The sequence below is a fragment of the Lutra lutra genome, chromosome 12 (genome assembly GCF_902655055.1).
Source record: "Lutra lutra chromosome 12, mLutLut1.2, whole genome shotgun sequence".
Classification (NCBI taxonomy): Eukaryota; Metazoa; Chordata; class Mammalia; order Carnivora; family Mustelidae; genus Lutra; species Lutra lutra.
Genome location: NC_062289.1, coordinates 16412363 through 16433070, shown reverse-complemented (window position 1 = coordinate 16433070; position 20708 = coordinate 16412363). Strand labels below are relative to the sequence as shown.

The following is a 20708-nucleotide window of genomic DNA, read 5'->3' as shown; positions in this document are numbered from 1 at the left end:
GTCAGGGAAAGACATAAGATAAGCTACAAATTGCTTTAAGTATGTAACAGAATAAAACAAGAACCTGATAAGGAGAACCGAAGGGACTGGAGATAGACCATGGTAGCACTGTAAATTTGGAAGGATTGGGAGCTGGGATTGGGCGGGGGGGGTTAAGTGGATGAAGAGCTTTTATCCAGGCACAGGAAACAGAATGGGCACAGCCTGAGACAAGGAAGATTCTGCCATTTAAAGAAATGAGACAGAGCTGAACTGAGGAAACAGCATAGGATGAAAGTAGACAGGCAGAGGTCAGATCACTCAAGGCTCTCAGGCTAATGTAAGGAGTATAGATTTTGTTTCCAGGGCATTAGGAAGCCACTGATTTTTAAGCTAGGATCAGACATCATCCCTTTTAGGATTCAGGATCTCACTTTCTGCCACATGGGAATGAATTCCAAGAGGCAGGGCAGAAGCAATGACAACAGCTGCGATAATCTGGACCAAAGGTATAGGTGGCCTGCACAGGGTAGGTGGCAGTCAAGAGACCAAGTCTGGATATGTTTGATGAAATATTAGATGCAGAGGATGTGTGAAAAGGATCCAAAATTGCTTCTGGGCCCATCCAGAGCAACTTATCAGGTGTTAGTGGAACAAGTGAGGGCAGGAGGGTTTGTATCTTGAGTTGGGAGAGTAGAAATTACCATCTCTATTTGGATGTATCATTTCAAATAGTCTTAAAGACAGGTCTTAAAGGCATCCAATGGAGCTCAAGCAGACAACTGGATATGTGAATTGCTGAAACTCTAAGAATATATATGTCCTTCCCAAGACCCTTTCCCAGGGAAGTACTGGACGGTACGCTCCACCAAAACAGAGTAAATCAGAAAAAAATCAGAGTACATCAGGAAAATATGGGATCCACAAAACCCAGAATCTGACACCAGAAAGATTTCTCAGGCTGACAGTAAGGGAGATCCCAAGGCCACAGCTGGGTTAGCAAGAAACCAGTTCAGACCAGGGCAGGCCTCAATTTCTGGAAGGAATTCCTCCAAGAAGTTTGAAATGACAGAACACTTAATAATTTTAAGTATGTTGAGAGGAACTTTATACAAATGAGGGTGATGTGGGGGGTTGGACTCATGATTCCATTTGGTTTTTAAAGGCAAAAAAAAAATTATGAGCTACAGGAAAGGCAAATACAGAAGAAAAGAAAAGCACTGAGTGCTCCCCAGGGCTCAGAGGTCGATAGCATCTGCACAGTCATCCCGTAGACAATGAAAACTGGTCTATCCCAAGCCATAAGTACACTGGAGGCAGAGATGGGCCGCGCGTGGATGGTGGCTCAGGACAGCTGAATTCTCTCATCCCACAGAAGGAATTCATCAAGAGACGATACCAAAAATTGGAGGTGTGGGGGGGAGTAATGTAAGTTACTTAGAGCTATAGGCCCAAAAATCAAAACCAAGTTTTAACTGTTGAAACGTGGTTGTTGTGGAGGAGGGCCTGGGAAGGGGTGAGGGCCTGGGAAGGGGTGAGGGCCTGGGAAGGGGTGAGGCCCTGGGAGGGGAGAAGGGCCTGGGAGGGGAGAAGGGCCTGGGAGGAGTGAGGGCCTAGGAGGGGTGAGGGCCTGTCTACTCAGCTGTGGAGTCACTGGACTCTAATTTAGATAATATTTAAAACTATGGTAGGACATTAAGTAAAAAAGTAATTCATAGCACTGATTTTACTTGACTCTAACACACTGACAGTGCACACAAACAAACATTGGAACATTAGAAACAGGATTAGGGCTATGGCTACCTTCACTTCAGAATATCTACGTTGCTTTCAGATGGTAATGAGGCTACTGCATTAATTGTTAATATAATTTTGCTATCAAGAAATAGTTGAAATGAAAGTCCTGTTCACTTGATTTAAAAAAATCCTAAGTAGGGGCGCCTGGGTGACTCAGTCGGTTACGCATCTGCCTTCGGCTCAGGTCATGATCCCAGGATCCTGGGACCGAGCCCCACATCGGCTCCCTGTTGGGCGAGGAGCCTGCTTCTCCCTCTGTCTACTGCTTCCCCTGCTTTTGTGCAAGTGCTCTTATAAATAAAATCTTTAAAAAAAAGACCCTAAATATAAATGTAAACAGGATAAATACAAGTATAAAAATAAATAACATATTAGCATTCCTTTTGAAACTACACTTTCATCTGCTAAGAACACACTTCATAGTACGGTATTATCTTAGGGGTCAACCCATGGAAATGCCTTTGAGGAAAAACAATCTTATTCTTGCAAAATGTAAGTAACTGTCCCTGGTCCGTTGCCTCTCCAGAGTTCTGCTCTGCATGGGCTTCCCAGGTATAGGACTGAACTTCCCCTCTAGAAGTGCTCTCAGAATGGAGCATGCCTGTGAAAACAGGACATCCTGCATTAGTGACGATGGAAGCAGCACTTAAGCATGATTTCTTCAAGAGAAATAACTCCACAAAACAAACCCTCCTTTTATTTGGGGGTAAAAATGATTAGAAACATACATTACTAGGTTTTTGTTTCCTTTTCTGGTGTGATGACAATTTGTTACTACCTTGAAGACTGCATTTCTCAGAGACGAGGATTGAAACCTGTCATGGTAAAAGGACACGTCTGGGATTTGCTTTAAAATACTCCAGCAAAGGAAGAAGGGACAGATGGCGCAAATGCTGGAGAAACTCGATCATCATGGGTGTTGGTAGTGAGCCTATGGGACTTGATTTTCCCACCAGGGATTTCATATTTTCATAATTAAAAAATGCACCCCAAGGGAAGATATGGTCAGCTTTTCACCTTCAAAAAAGAGGGAAGTCTGTACTTTTTCCTCTTCGTGTTTGCGATGCAAGTATACTGAAAAGCTGGGGCTGCAGTTTAAGGCCATCCCGGTTACACCCGCAGCCTGGTCAAAGTGCTCTCAGAAGGAACCCAGGTTGAGATGTATTCTCCCCTCCCAAGCAGAGGACAATATAAGAGATGAACAGAATCGAGCTTCGACCTAACGAGGAACGTGTCAACTTAATGCGGAACTCTAGTGAACCACCGTCTTGTTAAAGCAGGACCGCCTAAGGGCTCCTGGGTGGCTCAGTGGGTTGGGGCCTCTGCCTTCGGCTCAGGTCATGGTCCCGGGGTCCTGGGGTCAAGCCCCCCATTGGACTCTCTGCTCAGCGGGGAGCCTGCTTCCCTTCCTCTCTCTCTCTGCCTGCCTCTCTGCCTACTTGTGATCTCTCTCTGTCAGATGGATGAATAGTCTTAAAAAAAAAAAAAAACAGACCTGCCTAACCATGGAAACAGGATGTTAAAAGAGAATTAGCTGGTCTAGGTATTTATACCCAAAGGATACAAACAGTGATACGAAGGGGCACCTGCACCCCAATGTTTATAGCAGCAAGGTCCACAATAGAGCCCAGATGTCCATGGACAGATGAATGGATAAAGAAGATCTGGTACATATCTATACAATGGAATACTGACCATCAAAAAAAAAAGTTACGATTTGCAATGACATAGATGGAACTAGAGGGCATTATGCTAAGCGAAATAAGTCAATCAGATGATTTCAGTCATATGTGGAATTTAAGAAAACAGGATGGTAGGGGAAGGGAGGGAAAAAATAAGACAAAATCAGAGGGAGACAAACCGTAAGAGACTCATAACTGTGGGAAACAAACAGGGTTGCTGGAGGGGGAAGTCTGCAGGGGCAATGGGGTCACTGGGGGATGGGCACTAAGGAGGGCATGTGATGTAATGAGCACTGGGTGTTGTAGGTAACTGGTGAATCACTCACCTCTACCTCTGAAACCAGTATTATACTGCAGGTTAAATAAAATTTTTATAAAAAATAAATAAAAGGGACCAAAAAAAAAAAAAAAAGAGTTATCTGGAATTCACGAGAAGCCTCCTCCTCTTATGTGGGTAATTTGGCTGAAAATGATTTGGTTCACCCATGTTTCACCCTGTCCCTCCCTCTCTTGGCGGCTCTAAACAGAGCCAAATACAGAACCAGAACCAGGGCAGCCAAATGAGGACTCGGGCAACGCAGAGCTGCGGCGGGCCAGTTAGCACTTGAAGTCTTCACAAGAGCCCTTAGATAAATAAACTCGAAAGGATACACAGCGAAATGTTAATTCGCAATAAAAGTTTTTGTAAATGTAAGACACAGGGATTAAGCCCACTATGTTAGCATAAAAGAGGTGAAGGAAATTTTATGAGGAAGCCTTCTCATCTGAGCTCATCATTCCTTCCCACTTTATTAGCATGAGTCTCCCCCAAATGGAACAATTTCTCCATTCTCAAGGTCACGATTCCTTCCCTACGTGAGGAAACGCATATCTCACCCTCCTTAGCTTAGTCTGTGGGACGGCATGTCCCGAAGGCCAGCAGACAGGAGTCAGCTGGTGGTGCAGGGTTGGGGTCGGGGGGATGCTTAACACCTGGGCAGAGTAAGACGCCCCCCCCCCCACACACACGGCAGAGGAGCTCACTTGCAAGAGTACATAGACCTGGGGAGTAGAGAGACATTCTTCTCTTTAATAACGGGGTAAGAAAACCACCCAAGGCATTCAACACATTCACTTCACAGCTCAAGGGTGGCTCTCCTGTTTTTAAAGCTGATTAGAGAGAATTACCCAGAACACCCCAGAGTATCTTCAATTTCAATGTTCTTTATGTCAAGCAAATCCCCTGGGCTGAAAACTAAGCCCATTTCCATTTGTCCTGCTCTCTGTGAACGAGTAATCAGTCACAGACTGCCAGACCTAGAAGGAGCTCCACCAAAGCCCCAACCTCCAGTGGTCCAGGATCAGAGCGCCAGAGGATAATAGGGACCAGCCCCCGTACGTTCTAGAAGGGAAGTGGCAGGTCATACGGGTCCTGCTGTTCCAGACCAAAGTGCAATCTGGTGACACTAGCTTATGTTTCTTCTGATTCATTTAGGTAAAACTTGATCTATTTGAAATTTGCACCTTCAGTTTAAAGCCTGAACCTGTCCAAGCATCAGGAAGCGCCCCTTAGTGCCTGCTGCTTGAGAAGGCATGCTCTCCAGTGAAGATTGGAGTCAAAGCGTATCCATACAATGAAATATGGTGCTGTCAAAATGGATCCGTGCCCGGTGTGATAAGTATTCTTCACCTACTATGCGAAAAAAGCAATTGCAGAACAAACCTATTTCTGTACATAGCAACTACAACTATTCTGTTCTGCAGGCACAGAAAAGAGCAAGAAAACCACACTCTAGTCCCTTGGCAGCTGTTACCCTGGAGAGGGGAATTATAGAGGATCCCAGTTCAAAGTCCTGCATCCCTATGATGTAAACGTGCAAAGAGTGAGCGATACGATCATTAAAAAGAAAAAAGGACGCTCTTTTTTTGTGCCCCTTTCCTGCAATAACTTCAAAGCACGATTTCCCCTTCCATCCTTCTCTAGAAGAAAAGCAGCATCTTCCTCTCCTCGTTATGGCAACGTCCTTTTGTGAACTCCTCAGAAGTGTGGATGAAACCCTCCTCTCTTCGGGACACAGCATGCTCACTGGGGTCCCGGGAGCCTGTACGGGGCTGCACACATCTCATCAAAGACACGTGCACGAGCACACACAAAGTGTGTCAGGACAATGCCACAGTCGAGCTGTATGCAAGTGAAGGCGTAAGTAGACATTCTAAGAGGATACCAGTCATTTTAAAGGATGGACATGGGAAATGAGGTTTTTATAAACAGCCCAGAAAGGATTCACTGAAGAGGCTTGGTGGGGCAGCTTGCCCAGAGCTTGATGGCTAAAAGCTACAGGGTTGGTGGCGGGGGGGGGGGGGGGGGGGGGGGGGATCTACAGGAGAGATGCACACGTGCCCTCTCCCTGCTCCCATGACCCAGAAGTGGCCCCAGGTGTGTGAAGACGGCCTCCTCCTGCCCCAGGACAGCAGGTGGCAGCCAGGCGGCCAGAGCCCCCTGGGCTAAGCATCTCCAGCCCCGAGCAGCCTTTGTTACTGACCCCGACGCGCCCTCCACAAATAATTTTCATCTGTGCCGCAGCCTGAAGCTGTGGTTCCCAAACACTAGGGGTCTCTGGGAAAAAGACTTGGAGAGATGGTGGGGTGGCTGAGGTGCTGAATCTCTTGTTAGGATCCTTTTGTGCCTTCCCTTGCAGTTTTAAATATCCGTCCCTGTTATGTCCTCCCAAACAGGGTGTCCACACAGGTTACACAGAGGTCACTTCTGAACCACTATGTCTTATCAGCCTCTGATTCCAAGGAATCCCTCTTCAAAGAGCCTCAGGAGAATACCCATTCATGAAATGCAACTGCCTTTCATCGCTCGATTTATAATAATTTCTATGATGTTATCAACATAAATGCTGTTAACTCTGAAAAGCAGCCCACATACACACCTGTACATTCCATACAGATGTACTTGGGGACTGCCTGGTTTAAGGCCCTACGGGAAGCATGGGGCTCAGGGGATAACCACGCAGGCACACTAGCGTATTATCTCGTGGGAAAGTTAATTACAAAACTATAAAAAGCTCCATGTTCGCTAGGGATTGAGATGTTCTTTCATTATCAGAGAACTGCCGAGAGAGAGAGATCACAAGTAGGCAGAGAGGCAGGCAGAGAGTGGGGGGGACGCGGGCTTCCCACTGAGTGGAGAGCCCGAGGTGGGGCTCGATCCCAGGACCCTGAGACCATGACCTGAGCCGAAAGCAGAGGTTTAACCCACTGACCCACCCAGGCGCCCCATGGGAAGTGACTCTTGCCAGCACACAGATTGTCTATCGCACTATGTGGAAAAAAAAAAGCTGTTTGCGTTTGATGCTTGCAAGGAAAGAAAAACACAGCTTGACACTGAAAAGCTTTCATTTATAATACGCTGAGCCATGTTTATATCTTGGGAGAAGGTTCATGTGGTGCAGCAACAAAGCGAAGTATTTTTTGGGGAAAAAAAATGCACCAAAGGTCACTAAGTAGCTCCAGACACCAAGCTGAGAGTCCGCGATAGGAAATGAAAAGTGATGGAATTTGCGCGTGGGACCTCGAACTGCTCAGCTTCGGAAACACAGAACTCATGGGGACCGACACAAACTTCAGCTAGAAGTTTCCCTGTTGAGGGGCATGAGGACCCGGGCTTAGCGACCACACCAACCACTTGTCCCCTAGGCAAAGGGCCAGGCTGCTCACCCCTCTTTGCCCTTCACTCCAAGGTTTTCCACCTTGGCTGCAAGTTGGAATCATGCGTGGGGCTTTAAAGATTCCTGTTCCTGGGTGCCCACCTCCGGAGTTTCTGATGTAACTGGTCTAGTGTGCTATGCGGACACTAGGTTGTTTTTAAACACTCACTGGAGGGGCACACACACTCCAATGTTTACAGCAGCAACGTCCACAACAGCCAAACTATGGAAAGAGTCCAGGTGTCCATCGACAGAGGACTGGATAAAGATGTGATATTATTACTCAGCCATCAAAAGCAATGAAATCTTGCCCTCTGCCCTGATGTGGATGGAACTAGAGGGCATTATGCTAAGCAAAGTCAGTCCAAAAAATCCAGTGTCATAGGATGTCACTCATATGTGGAATTTAAGAAACAAAACAGACAAACGCAGGGGAAGGGAAGGAAAAGTAAGATGAAAACAGAGGGAGGCAAACCATAAGACTCTTAACTCTAGGAAACAGGGTTGCAGGAGGGGAGGTAGGTGGAGGGATGGGTAAGTGGGGGCGGGCAGTAAGGAGGGCACTGGATGGGATGAGCACTGGGTTTTATATGCAATCGATGAATCACTAAATTCTGCCCCTGAAACTAATACGGGTATTAAGTTGAATTTTAAAATTACAATAAACTCACTAGGTGATTCCGAGGAGCAGCCCAGACTAGGAATCACTGCCTACAGCTGTTATAGCCCGCAAAGAGGAGCCCCGTGAGAGCCAGCGAACGCTGGGACAACGCGGTGGGGAGCAGGACCGGGCTTCTCAATTTAATGTGCACGAGAAATACAAAAGGACCGAGTTCAAAGGCAGAGCCTGCTTCCGAGCATCTGGAGTGGGGGCTCAGCATCTGTATTCCCACCGCGGGTGTCGAGATAAGGGCTCAAACAGATTCTGGCCTCCATTGCCCATCCTAGAGAGGTCGTACAGACGTGAACATCGCAGACTACAGTACGGTTCATGCCACTTCAGGTGGTTTAACCCTCTCCCTTCTTCGGTGGCATTGCTAAAGCTACTTTAGTCCCATCGGCTCCCTCAGGACCAGCCTGGCGGACAGGGATCCCCACGGGAAGGACAGTGTCTACAAAACAGCCTTTATGTGGCCCACGGTGTGCTGGGTTTTATTGGGGAGGGGAGGATATGGGCCGAACGGTGACCTCCCGAAGTTGAAGTCCCAACCCCACTACCTCAGGTTGTGATTGTCTGTAGAGACAGGAGTCTTGAAGACGGAGTTAAGAGTGCTGCCCTTACAGGAGAAGATCAGACACAGGTACAGAGGGAAGACCCAGGGAAGACACAGGGAGGAGACAGCAGTCTGCAAGCCCAGGAAACCCATTGAAAGGGGCCAACCCTCCCAACACCTTCACCTTAGACTTCTGGCCTCCAGAAACTGTGAGAAAATTGTTGAAGCCACCCGACACTATGTTGTTTGAGCAGTCCTAGCAAACCAACACAGGGGCTTAGTTTGTGGGTCTTTTTCTAAAGATTTATTTTAGAGAGAGACTGAGAGTTCCAGGGATGGGGTGGGGGTGGGGGGGAGAGGGAGAGGGAATCCCAAGTAGACTCCCAGCTGAGCACGGAGCCCAACTTGGGCTCAATCCCATGACCCTGAGATCGTGACTTAAACCTGAAACCAAGAGTTGGACACTTAGCCAAATGAGCCACCCAGATGCCCCTGTCTACTTTTCAACCCTGGTTCTGCCACACACCTGCTGAGACCTTGACTGAGAACTTGCACGAAGACTCATCCCCAAAGGAAGTAACCACCCCACTTTTCGTTTTGATCTCGGTTTCTGGTATTCAAACTTGCTCCCCTTCCTCTTTCTGCTGTGCTCCAGAAAGAAGCCTGGTTAAGTGACCTTCACATAAGTCCTGGGTTCTGGCATAAAACTTCTTTCTCTATGTCCACCCAGCTAGGCCAGAATGGGTGTGAGCGATCTCTAGCAAACCTATGTAAATTAGTATTAAATTCAATTTTCACAGAATTCACACAAAAAATCCTTCAAGTTTTCTCAGAGATAAAATCTCACGGATGTCGTGTTCTAGGTTCTTCTAACCTTTCAGGAACTGCCAGAACTACATTTTTTGGAATAACCTTGCTTCCAAGGAACAGTCCTTGTGGTCTTGGTGGGTTCCGAGGAAGGCAATCTCTGCTCTACCATGCAATTTTCCACCATAAAAATCATGAGCAATTTCACTATAGAAAAATTCCAAAACAAAACACGGACACGTTACCAAGAGCAATGCCAAGCGAAAGTAAAGCAAGAGAAAAGCTTGAAAGAAAGCATGGCGCCCTTTCTGCACAGGCTGAGACAGCCTGACCTCCAAGGCGGTCGTGCTGGGCACACAGGAGAGGTCACAGAAATTCCATCTGTAGGGCTGTCAACCTTCCTAAGCTTAAACGGCCTTTGCTCGAATCCGTGAGAAACAGCAGTTACCAAGGTCAGAAGCTCCCATGTGAGTTTAACATGAACTTTTTCTCCACCCAACTTCACCTCCATAGGATACTCTATTGCTTGTCAAGTTTTTATACTTCTCTCCTCTTTACCATGCCCTATAGCATTTCTCCTCCTAATAGGTCAGGCGGTACGTTCCAATGTCTTCCTCATTTCCTCTCTGCAAAATGCCATTAGATTTTGCTTTTGTCCCCTCAAAATATTTGTGCTTTCCTTTACCACACCCCCCCCTCCTCACGCTCAGTGTCAGAACATCACTAAGTCTTCACGAGCTTTACAGAACAAAATAGTTGACATTGTGAAAAGGCACTTCAGAGTTTACTTTCAAAAGTTTAACTCTGGTTACTGCTTCGGGGACCAGAGAAATGGCAGAACACTTTGCAGCCACAGGAGGAAGAACGTAATGGTACAGTTCTGATTGAAAGGGACTTTGTTGCATGTTCCTCAAACAGGCACCCTCATTCGATTTTTGAATGTGAAGTTTTCCATTGTAGAAATTCAAAACAAATTCATGGACAGGCGCTCTGAGTCAATAAAGCATGGGATGATCGATATGCACGTTAGGAATTAAGAAAGTACGGAATGAGGGGCGCGGGGGGAGGGGAGGATCAGCCAAGGTAATCCACGGAGCACTCAAGCCGCGCATGAAGCCTGGTCTTGGGAACATGAGGAAAAGCAGAAGTTAGTACTCCACTCCTTGCAAACTGGTCATCTTAAGAACGCAGACAAGTTACTTCCATTTACAGTGCATTTGGGGATGGCGACTGGGGAGGGGGGTGGAATTCCAGCTCAATAACCGAACCCCCGAGATCAGGAAACCAAGTGACAATCAGAGATGCTCAGGCCAGGAGACCCAAATACAATAAGGCAACATGAAGGTAAGGACCTAAAGATGAAGCCAGATATCGCCTCCCCCAAGTCACCAGCCTGAGAACTTAGATCTGTGGACAAGGTTACGTACGGAGAACCCTACTCCTGAACTTTGTGTTAAGACAGATCTCTACACAGTGACTCAGTTGGTTAAGTGTCCGACTCTTGATCTCAGCTCAGGTCTTGATCTCAGGGTTATGAGTTTCAGCCCCACACTGGGCTCTATGCTGGGGAAAAAAAGAGGGCTCTCTAGAAGTTGGCAAACTTTCTATAAATGGCCAGATGATAAAGATCTGAGGCTTCGGGGGCCAAATGAGGTCTCTGTTGCACAGTGTTGTTTTTTTTTAAACAACCCTTTAAAGAAATGAGAAGCATTCTTAGATCATGAGATGTACAAAAACATGCTGCGGGCCCTACTTTGCTAATTCCTGCCAAACTCCCAGAGCCAGATCCTAGAGCAGAGGGCCCTCCTGGCCTCCCACCCATTCTCTACCAGCAGCGGCTGGGCTGACAGCTGCCTCCACCATTCCCGAAGGATGGAGGCTGGAGAGCTTCACCCCAGCGGGCCAAACACAGAACATCTCCTAAGCATAGCCAAGAAAGAAGAGTTGAGAACAGAGATAAAAGCTGAACACAGATGTGGTCCACATTTCTGAAATGCTAAAGGGAACAAACAGGTGATCTAGTTCATGTTCTGCTGCACTGAACAAGGCAGTATGTTCAGGCATCCAAGCTCGCACACGTGCTTTTGCCTTGAAGCTGGAAAGATGTGCTGCTTGGCTCCAAGGGGATTAAATACGTAGACCTCATACCACCACCCCACCCCCACCAAGGTCTCAGAATGCAGACCACGCAGAAGGTTCAGATACAACTACAATGATCTACAATGAATTAAAAGGAAGGAATGTGGGGGTGGGGGGAGCAGGCCTTCTTAGAACAGGCTGCTTAAAGATGCTGCTGGAAAACAGGAGGGGGGCCTGTGCTGAGGCTGCCATCCACCTCCCAGGGCCAACAGCCAGAGACTTCACTTCTTTGTATTACTTCCGCATTCCAATAAGTCTTGAAAGAGACCTGGGGTACGTGCTCATTTCTCCCGAACACCTCTGTAGAACCAAACTTTGGTTACCACTAGCCCTGGGGTCCTGTGTCCCTGCTTGGTGGGTTTCTTTTGCTGAAAGCAGACAGCTTGTCCCTAGGAAATTTCAAGCTCTTAGCCCCCCAAATGGGACTTTAGTCAGATGTGTGCCTAAAGAACTCTTAAAAATGTCCCCAAAGACAGCTTTGACCCAAAATTCCCTTACTGAAAGATAAACTGAATTAAGATCTTTAATTTCTAGGAGGGCAGAGGCTGGAGTTTTTCTGCTTTTCACACAGATGGATTCTAAGTTCCTAGAACTGTGCTTGGCACATAGGAACTCCCAATATTTGAATTAGAGAACAAAAGTTGTTGGTAAAACTTTAAAACTCGTACATGGCTTCATGGAAAAGAACCTAGCCTGAGAAGCTGATGGTATAGCTATTTATGTTTTCGTCCCCAGAGAAAAGCAATAAACAGAGGGAAAGGAGACCTTTGTTCCCTGGCATTCAGCAGGACTCCCAACGCAGGCAGACCTGCTCACAAAAGCAGGGAGGGTCCTGCCCAGCCAGAGGGTAGCAGGTTTGGAGAAGCTGAACTCACTGACACGTGAACTACTGATTGAAATGCAAACTTTCTCCAGGGAAGACAGAGTAATTCTAGAATAAAAGCGCATTTGCTTTTTCCGGGTGCACCCACGCAGCTTCACTGAGAACAAATGAAGCTAAAATCGGAAAGTCAGGCATCAATGACTCGAGGGACAAGGAGCGAAGCCATTGGACCCACGTCAAAGGGCACTCCGGTGAAAGCACAGTCTTTTGTGGGGAACTCAGCTGTTTCCTATCGCTTTGTGTCCTTTCTCCGAGAGTGAGGGAAAAGTGAGACGAAACCCGCCTTGGCCAACACCTTCTGCCTCCCCGACCTCCTCCAACACCTGTTCTCCAGCCGAAGAAGATAAGCGTGGGAGGGAGCAGGATCCCCTTTAAAATCGCAACCCCCCACTTCAAAGCCAGGGTCTACAGGGCCATTAACACAGGCAGGAACACCTGTGTCCTCATCAGGTGTCACGGAAAGGAGCAAGGTCGGGGCATCCGCTGCAGCTGCCCGGAGCAGCACTGGTAACACATCGGCAGGGCAAGACAATGACAGCATCTCGCAGCAGCGCAGGGAATCTGGTTTCCCAAAGAGCCTCTCTCTCAGCTAGAAAAGGATGCCGACTGCGACAGGATAGCAACCACCGTTCTAGAAAGCCTATAGATGGAAAGTTGACCTTGTTCACTTGTAATATTCACTCGGCCATTTGACAATGTATGGGACTCCGTCCAGGCCGGAGACCAGCCTGGAGGGTCTACAGTCACGGACCAGGCTACAGATGCTCCACGCCCCCAGCAGGCTGACCATCCAGTGACAGAGGGGGCTTCACCCAGGGAAACCGAGGCTGCTGGCGTCGTGCCAGTGATTCAGACAGTTCTGCATGAACCGTGTCCACCCGTCTCCTGCTCTTTTCATGCCACCTGAGCTTTCAACGGCTGCGGACCAGGGAGGCAGAAGGGAGACAAGACTGAAGGGCTGAAGCCCAGAGGGTCGGCTTCCCGCTCTTGCCTCTGCCCGGAATCCATTTCGTGACTCGAGACAAGGGGCAAGCCTCCAAGATCCTTTAAAGTGGGACACCTATGCCTCCTGCCTATTCTATGGTCACATGAGTAGGGCACCTTGTGTGGTCAGGAAACAAGAAACAAAGATGCTTTGTGATTTTCTTTTTTTTTCACTGAGGCCCTGGATTTCTGGGGCTTTCCTACATTTGAAAAGGTCTCTAAAAACAGGTGTGTACAGTGGTGTATAAACACCTTGTTTCTGGATGTGGGGTGAGTTTGCTTGTTCAAAAGTTTCTCCCATACTGTCCAAAACTCAGCAAGTGTCCAGCAAGCACCTACTATGTACACCAACATGCCAGACTTGGGGGGATTCAAAGTGATTATGAGGGGTAACGTTCGTCTAGCATTTCTACATAGGTCAGCTCATTTAATCCTTTACGGGAACCCTGTAACTCCAATATTAATAGAATCTCCGTTTTACAGAGGAGACCACTAAGGTAGATTAAGAAACACTTTGGGGTGCCTGGGTGGCTCAGTGGGTTAAGCCTCTGCCTTCAGCTTGGGTCATGATCTCAGGGTCCTGGGATGGAGCCCCGCATTGGGCTCTCTGCTCAGCGGGGATCCTGCTTCCCCCCTTCTGCCTGCCGCTCTGCCTACTTGTGATCTTTCTCTGTCAAATAAATAAATAAAATCTTAAAAAAAAAAAACCACTTCAAAGTCACAAAACAATTTGGTCAAAGTGGCCTTCCAACTGGCACAATTCCTATTACTGTGCAGGTTTTCACCTCCCAGCCCTCTGTAGGAACCCTGTGACCTCCTAGATAGCGCATCCCCCAGTCTTCCCTCCAATGAGGCCTCAGCTCAAGTCCAGAGCTCTCAAGCTGGTAGGGCTGCTCTAAGAGACTCTTGTTCTCCGAACCCCATGTAGAACCATCTGCAGAAATAACACGTTAACTTCCACATTTTAACAGGATTTGGCAACACTTATATTACAGAAAACTAGGAGTTTTTGCATCCCTAGGTCATCATCTCCTGCAGGAACAGGATCCTAAGAGCAGGACCTAATGAGATCCAGAGGGGCAAATACTGCTGAGGGGAAGCTAGGAGCCATGGCCGTCCATGAACCACAGAAGAGAGCCACAGCCAATGCAATCTGAACACCTAACACTGTGTTAAAGAACGTATTTTCTCTTGCTCAGAGATTCCTACCTGCTTCTAATCTCCTCTCCATCATTGACAGTACAATGTTTTTGACAATGTTTTGACAATGACTTTGAACTAGACCACCTACCATTGTATATTGGTTAGTTTCAAAGGTCTGAGTCTAAAAATCATGTCTATAAACAGACCATAGTAATTTATTGTTCTATGCACATTCTGTAAGGCTATTTTAAGCTCAAAATAGATGCTCAATAAACCCTTACTGGGTTAGAAAAGTTAGAATGTTTATTAGATACCAGTTCACTCAAAAATCGGATTTTCCAGGAGCACCTGGGTGGCTCAGCTGTTAAGCGTCTGCCTTCAGCTCAAGTCATGATCCTGGGGTCCTGGGATCAAGCCCCGTGTCGGGCTCCCTGCTCAGCGGGAAACCTGCTTCTACTTCTCCCACTCTCCCTGCTTGTGTTCCCTCTCTCGCTGTGTCTCTCTCAAATACAATCATTAAAAAGAAATGGGATTTTCTGGACCTTCCCTACACAATGTGTTCATTTTTAAAAGCCTTTAACAGGTCATTTTACTGAAGACCCAATAATGAATGGTAAACATGAACCTTTTTTTCAAAACTACATGGTCGAGGATGGGGGGTGGGGAGTAAATTGGTGGGGAATAACCTAACAGACACAAAAAGGGTAACACCCTAATAAATGTATGAGCTTAGTTTGGCTATAATAGAGCCTTAGATAAATCACACCCCGCTGAAATCTTTACTAATAAAGGAGCATACTCTAAGTCCGATTATAATGCTGAGCAGTACATCCTCTAAGCTTGGTAAGCAGTCACTGGCATTCACTCAAGTGTCTGTTAAACTTTGGGCACTTGGCCCAATGCACATTGGGGTAGAGAGTCTCAAGAGACAGGCCCTGTGATTACGAAATCCTTTAAGGAAGGAAAGCTATACATATATGAACCAATGTTGCATAGGACAGGAGAATATATGAAGTCAGTTACAGAGGACAGATCTCCAGGATAGTGGTCACTGAAAAACCACTGGTTATGGAGAGTGTTGGAGTTTTCTATCTAACTGTCGTGAATTTACAGCCATCTGAATTTATCATCTTCCTTAGATCCCAGGATCCTGAAAGTTCTGCCATCTCTGTAGGCACCTCCGGGATGATGAAAGGGCCCCGGCCCCAGACTTTGAAGTCAGACAAACCTGGGTTTGAATCCTGGCTCCCGTGTGTATTAACTTTGTGACCCTGACCAAGTTTACTTAATCCTGGAGTTTTGGATCTTCCCCTGTAAAACTGAAATACAAACGCTTTGAGGATTAGAGATAATGTATGTGAAGAGGAGAGAAGAGAGCTGAGTTCAAAGTCCTCAGGCCATCATTTCACATACAGAAGGGGAACCTGAAAAGGTGCTCGGGCAAAACCACAGGAAACAAGGGTACAAAGGCCATGGTTGGGGGGGTTGCTCCACAACAAAGATTCTGAACCCACCCAGCTTTCCTTCTCCACATCATTTAGGTCTCCGTAGATTTTTTAGGAATAACAGATCAGATTAACACTACCAGGAACATGATAGGAGTGAACGCATCCTCCATGACTTTTTTTTTAAGTCCCATAAAATCATTTAACAAGGTCAGAAGGACTTCTGTAGTTCTCTCACTTGTGCTAAAAACTGTGCAAAGGGCCAGTGGTAAAATCGGGGCCATCTGTCAGCATTCCCTAAGAAGCACCTCAGTGACTGCACTTAAGCTTAATTAAGGGTCATCCAAGAGTTGAGAGGTCTGGTCTCCTGGAAGGCTGGTTCTTTTCGTTTTTGGTTGATGCGGGAGGATTAACAACACGTGCACCTGGAGAAGCCTCTGTGCCCCTCGAAGGATTTAAATGGGTTTGCATGGTGACCAGATTGAGGACAGTGGTTTCTGTATTAAGTGCTTGCATTAACACACAGGCTTCGGAAGGTTTGGGAACAGGCTCCTAGGATACTGCTGCTGGTTTCCAGATCCCACTTGGAGCAGCAAGGGTCTACAGGAGCCGGGACAATGAACTCACAAACCAAGCACAAGTCCCTCCATTCTTGGCGTTCAAAAGCAAACAGGGGAAGCAACTCCCAACCAACTTTGTCTTTAGGAAATTACTGAGTCATGGGAATGGTATAAAACCAACAGAATATACACAGAACTCTGGATCCATGAAGGAAAGCAACAAACCCATTTTCCCCAGCTGAAAACCCCTTCTCCCATTCCACTCACTCCCCAAAACAAAGTTCCTTACTTTTCTGTGATATAAAATAGCCTTTTTGTTAGTTGTCATAAGCTGTCCTTTCAGATAGCTGTTCATGAGAACACTTACAAAGACACTGGTAGTGTCTCTTGTTGAGTCTCAGTGTAAAAAGAAAAACTAGTTTTTAAAACACCAGGGAAGAGGAGTAACAGTCAACCTAGAACACTCCTCAGGCACCAGTGGTTTCTGAAAATTGGACATGCACTCTGCAAGTGCCCCTGATTTATGCGCAGTCTGACCTTCAGGGACTGAACAAATGAGTAAACCATCTCAGGGACACTTTCCCTGTTAAGTTAGAGGCTTTGTGCTAGGATGATAGGAAAACAACATGTCCCAATACTGTGGTCATGTGGAGGACACACGGGACTAGCACCAGGCAAGCAATCCTGTGGCCAGCACCCTCAGCCATCCCACCGGCTAGAGGACCTTGCCTACCCAGTTAACCACTTCAAGCCTTTACCTACAGAATGAACACACTCCCCCTGCCCTGCCCCGCCCCACCCCGGCCCCGGCACATTCCACGGGTGTTGAGCACCCCTGTCCTGGAAAAGACAACCCTTCCCAAGCCCGAGCCTCACTTTAATAATGGTGGTCATTCCATAGCCAACAAATTTTAAAACACAGTATGCAAGGTAACAGATTCCTGGTTTTCATACCACAAACTCACCAGTCCTGGAACCACTTCTATCTGAACCTTTAAACATGGGAACTAACATTTCTGCGGCTCCGAAAGCATGGCGGTGGATTCATCGGTTACAACATTATGAAGAGGAAAGCTTTTTTCCAAATTCACTTCTGGGGATTGCTTATTACCTTGTACGACCCAATATTTATCCTGGCGCCCCAGAGCAGAGGACCCACAGAAACAGTCTGGCGGGAGTGTGTGATTCCCAGTATCTTGCCCAGTACTTTCAAAAAGCAACTCATGTTTATGGGTTTATGCCTCCCATCCAGTCAAAGCACTCGACCAGAAACCAAAGACTGGTGAAAACAAATCAACCCTCACCTCCAAAAGGCCGCAAGCAGGGAACGTAATTCCTTTTGTTTCAAATGACAACCGCCTGGGAAACATTTTCCAATCTAAATGGATTCCCTAGCCCTGGTCAGGGTAATTTAAACAAGCACCCAGGTGATCTGTGGAACGCACTTTCAGGGAAGACTCTCCTTGTGGCTCGACATTCTTCCTAGACAAGCCCCCCCCCCCCCCGCCCGCCCCCAACCACGTCCACTGCCCGCAAACCACCTCCATCGTTTTGTCTCCAGTGGCCCTCAAAGTGTTACACTCTGTCCCGACAGAAGGTCAAAAAGCAGTCAAGGACCAAGTATTTACTTGTCAACTTTGTTTTTGAAACAAAACACGAACGCCGTCATCCGTCTTTGCTACGGCACAGTCTACACCCACAATCCCATCCACTTTCTGATGAACTTTCAGCCTCTTCTTCTCCATCACGCAAAGTATTCCAGCAAGCGGCCAGCAAGGCAGGGTCCTAGGGTGGAAACTCTAGGTGCACGCTTGGTTGCCCGTCATTGCTCTGGCCCCAAAACCACACCGAAAGGCTTGCACCGAAGAACTCCCCAAGCACGTCCCCGCGCGACCGCGGCCCTCGGTCACCAAGCGAGTCTCCAAAGCCCTCCCCTGCGGAGCCGCGTTCCCGGGTGCGTGGCGGACTCGGCAGAGCCGCGAGACTCACCTGAAACACGTGGTGAGCTCACCCGAAGGCTTCAGACACGGATATTTCGTCGTGGCGATCTTGTTTTCTGAGCAGATTTCTCTAGAAGACAGTGGGAGCCGCCACTTCGCTGGCTGTCCGCGGGAGAGCGCAGCGCAGGGCGTGTGAGGGTGGCGGGAGCTGCGTCCCGGAGCGCCGAGAAGGCGCTGGTCCCCGCACGCGGACGCGGACTCGGGGACCGAGCGGGGGTCCACGGGCGCGAACCCAGCCCCGGGGTGGCCGTACCAGGGAGCTCTGACCCACTGACAGGGGAGCCCGGGCAGGACGTGGATTTAATGCCTCCCAGGGTAGTGGAGCGCCCAGCCCGTGCCAGCGGAGCCAGGGCGCGCGGGTGCCCGCAGGGGCCGGGGTCCCGCTCCCACCCCACGAGCCGGGCGCGCACCCAGCCGGGGCTGGCAGCGCTTACCTGTCGCCGTCCTCGGGCTCCTCTCGGTAGCTCCACGTGTGTCCCAGCGCCAGGAGCAGCAGCAGCGGACCCAGGCTCCTGCCCAGCTGCCTCCTCACCGCTCCTCCCCGACTCGGAGGCGGCGGCACCATCAGGGAAGCTCCCGGCTTCTTCCCGGCGCTGGAGCTCTCTCCCCGCCTGTGCTCGGCTCCTCCGCGGCCGCCGCCTTCCCTCTGCCCGGCAGGGGGCGCCGGAGGGCAGGGGCGTCTGCGCCACCTGCGCGAAGCGCGGGGCTGGAGGTGTCCGGGAGCCGGGGGTCGGGCCAGGAGTCCGGGGGTGGGGGGTGTGCGTGCAGATGTGGCGGAGGGACAGGGAGACGCGTCGCCCGCGGTGCTCGGCCGGCGCGGGAGTCGCGGGGTCTCAGCCGTTTCGCCCGGGATGTTCACTCGGGACCCACGGACTCGCGGGGCTCGGCTGCGGGCAGCGCCCTCCCCTGTCGCCTCCTCCTGGGCTGGGAGGGACCGGCGGGGCGCGCAGAGCCGGCGGCCGTGCGCATCTTGCCCCAGGCTAGTCCAACCCGGAGGAGGAGGAGCCGGCTCGCACCCCGGCGGTGGGGGCGGGGGGGTAGCCCAAGGGTTAATAAGCGTCCTTCCTGGCGTCAGGTCCCTTCCGAAGGCCGGGCAGGCCTCGGGTCGCCTTTCGCCCTCCGGCGCCTATGCCCTGCTTTCCCGCCACCCGTGCTCCTCTCGGCGGGATTCGGGAGGAAGGAATCCGACGGACTCAACGCTTCTCCCCAGCGGCCCTTCCACGGCTGCAGCCGCACAGCTCCCAGGGCTCTGAAAATCCTAGAAGAAAGTTCTCTGGTCGTTGTATTTGTTCGGAAAGTCTCTGGTTTCTTCCTCACTGGAGGAGGGGACAAGCCAGGAGCGCGCTTTCTTTCCTTCCTTTCTCCCTTCTAGTTCCCCACCCCGGTAGGTGGGGATCTTACAGGCCCCTGCCCCGAGCGGCTTTCACGAGGTTTCCACGCCACGTGAGCCACCGCGAGTGAGCGCTGGAAACTCCTCAAAGCCCAGGTGACACGCCAAGGGGCCCTTGATCACCGGCCCTGCCCGCTGCTAATTAACAGCAGGCGTGTTCGCTGGGAGCCCGAAAACCCCGGGCGGGGGGGGGGGGGCGGTAAGTCCGCTGCTTTGGTGATGACCCCACTGTAATGTGTCGCACCTCTGCATCTTAACGCTCTGTTACACATCAGCAGCTTCGGTGCCTGGTAAGGAGGACCTCCTGACACAGGCGTGCCCCACGGGGCCAGGCAAGTGGTCGTGGCCCAGAAAGAAATCGGAAGAGCCTGAGGTTGTAACGTGGAACCTCTAACAAACGGGGGTTCTGCAGTAGCCACGACGGGTCACAGGTTACCTGTGTAAGCAGGTGCTTGGGCACAGAATATTCCAGTCAACTGAGAATTACCGTGCCTAAGAGCAGTGGCAGCCTGCTCCCTCTGTAGAATGCTTTTATATTTTCCAAAGGTTTTTCAGATTCATGATTTCATCTGAAACACTAACCCTTGAAACTAGGAATCCGATTTCTAGTTCAGTAAGGTGGGTGTTTCCCCCCGAGGAATCTTACAGAGACTCGCTATTAAAATATGGTGCTACGGGGCGCCTGGGTGGCTCAGCTGGTTAAGCTATTGCCTTCGGCTCAGGTCATGATCCTGGGGTCCCAGGATCCTGTCCCCTTTGGGGCTCCCTACTCAGCGGGGAGTCTGCTTCTCCCTCTGGGTCTCCCCCCTCTGGTGCTCTCTCTCCCACTCTCTTTCAAATAAATAAATAAAATCTTTTTTAAAAAAATAAAATGTGCTACACATAAAGAGGAGTTTCACGTGGTAATTCAGAAGGCACTTTAGAAGCTTACAACACCCGAGAATGGGGATCATGGGACAGGGAAAAAAAAAAAAAAAAACCGCATTCAAA

The 20708-nt window shown here is 49.1% G+C and overlaps 1 protein-coding gene across 5 annotated transcripts in view; it reads right to left on the bottom strand.

Annotated features, from left to right (window-relative positions):
- The window catches only part of CCBE1 (collagen and calcium binding EGF domains 1), a 229917-nt gene extending 209429 nt beyond the window's left edge, over positions 1-20488 (bottom strand). The window contains exons 1-2 of one of the 5 annotated variants that reach the window (XM_047697518.1): positions 18763-20488; positions 18318-18398 (exon numbers count right to left, since the gene is read on the bottom strand). In XM_047697518.1, the coding sequence (XP_047553474.1) occupies positions 18318-18398; positions 18763-18893 (212 nt within the window). In that variant the 5' untranslated portion in view covers positions 18894-20488. The remainder of the gene's footprint in view (positions 1-18317; positions 18399-18762) is intronic. The other 4 variants (XM_047697522.1, XM_047697520.1, XM_047697521.1 and 1 more) reach the window with 4 other exon arrangements.
- Positions 20489-20708: the final 220 nt, after the last annotated feature.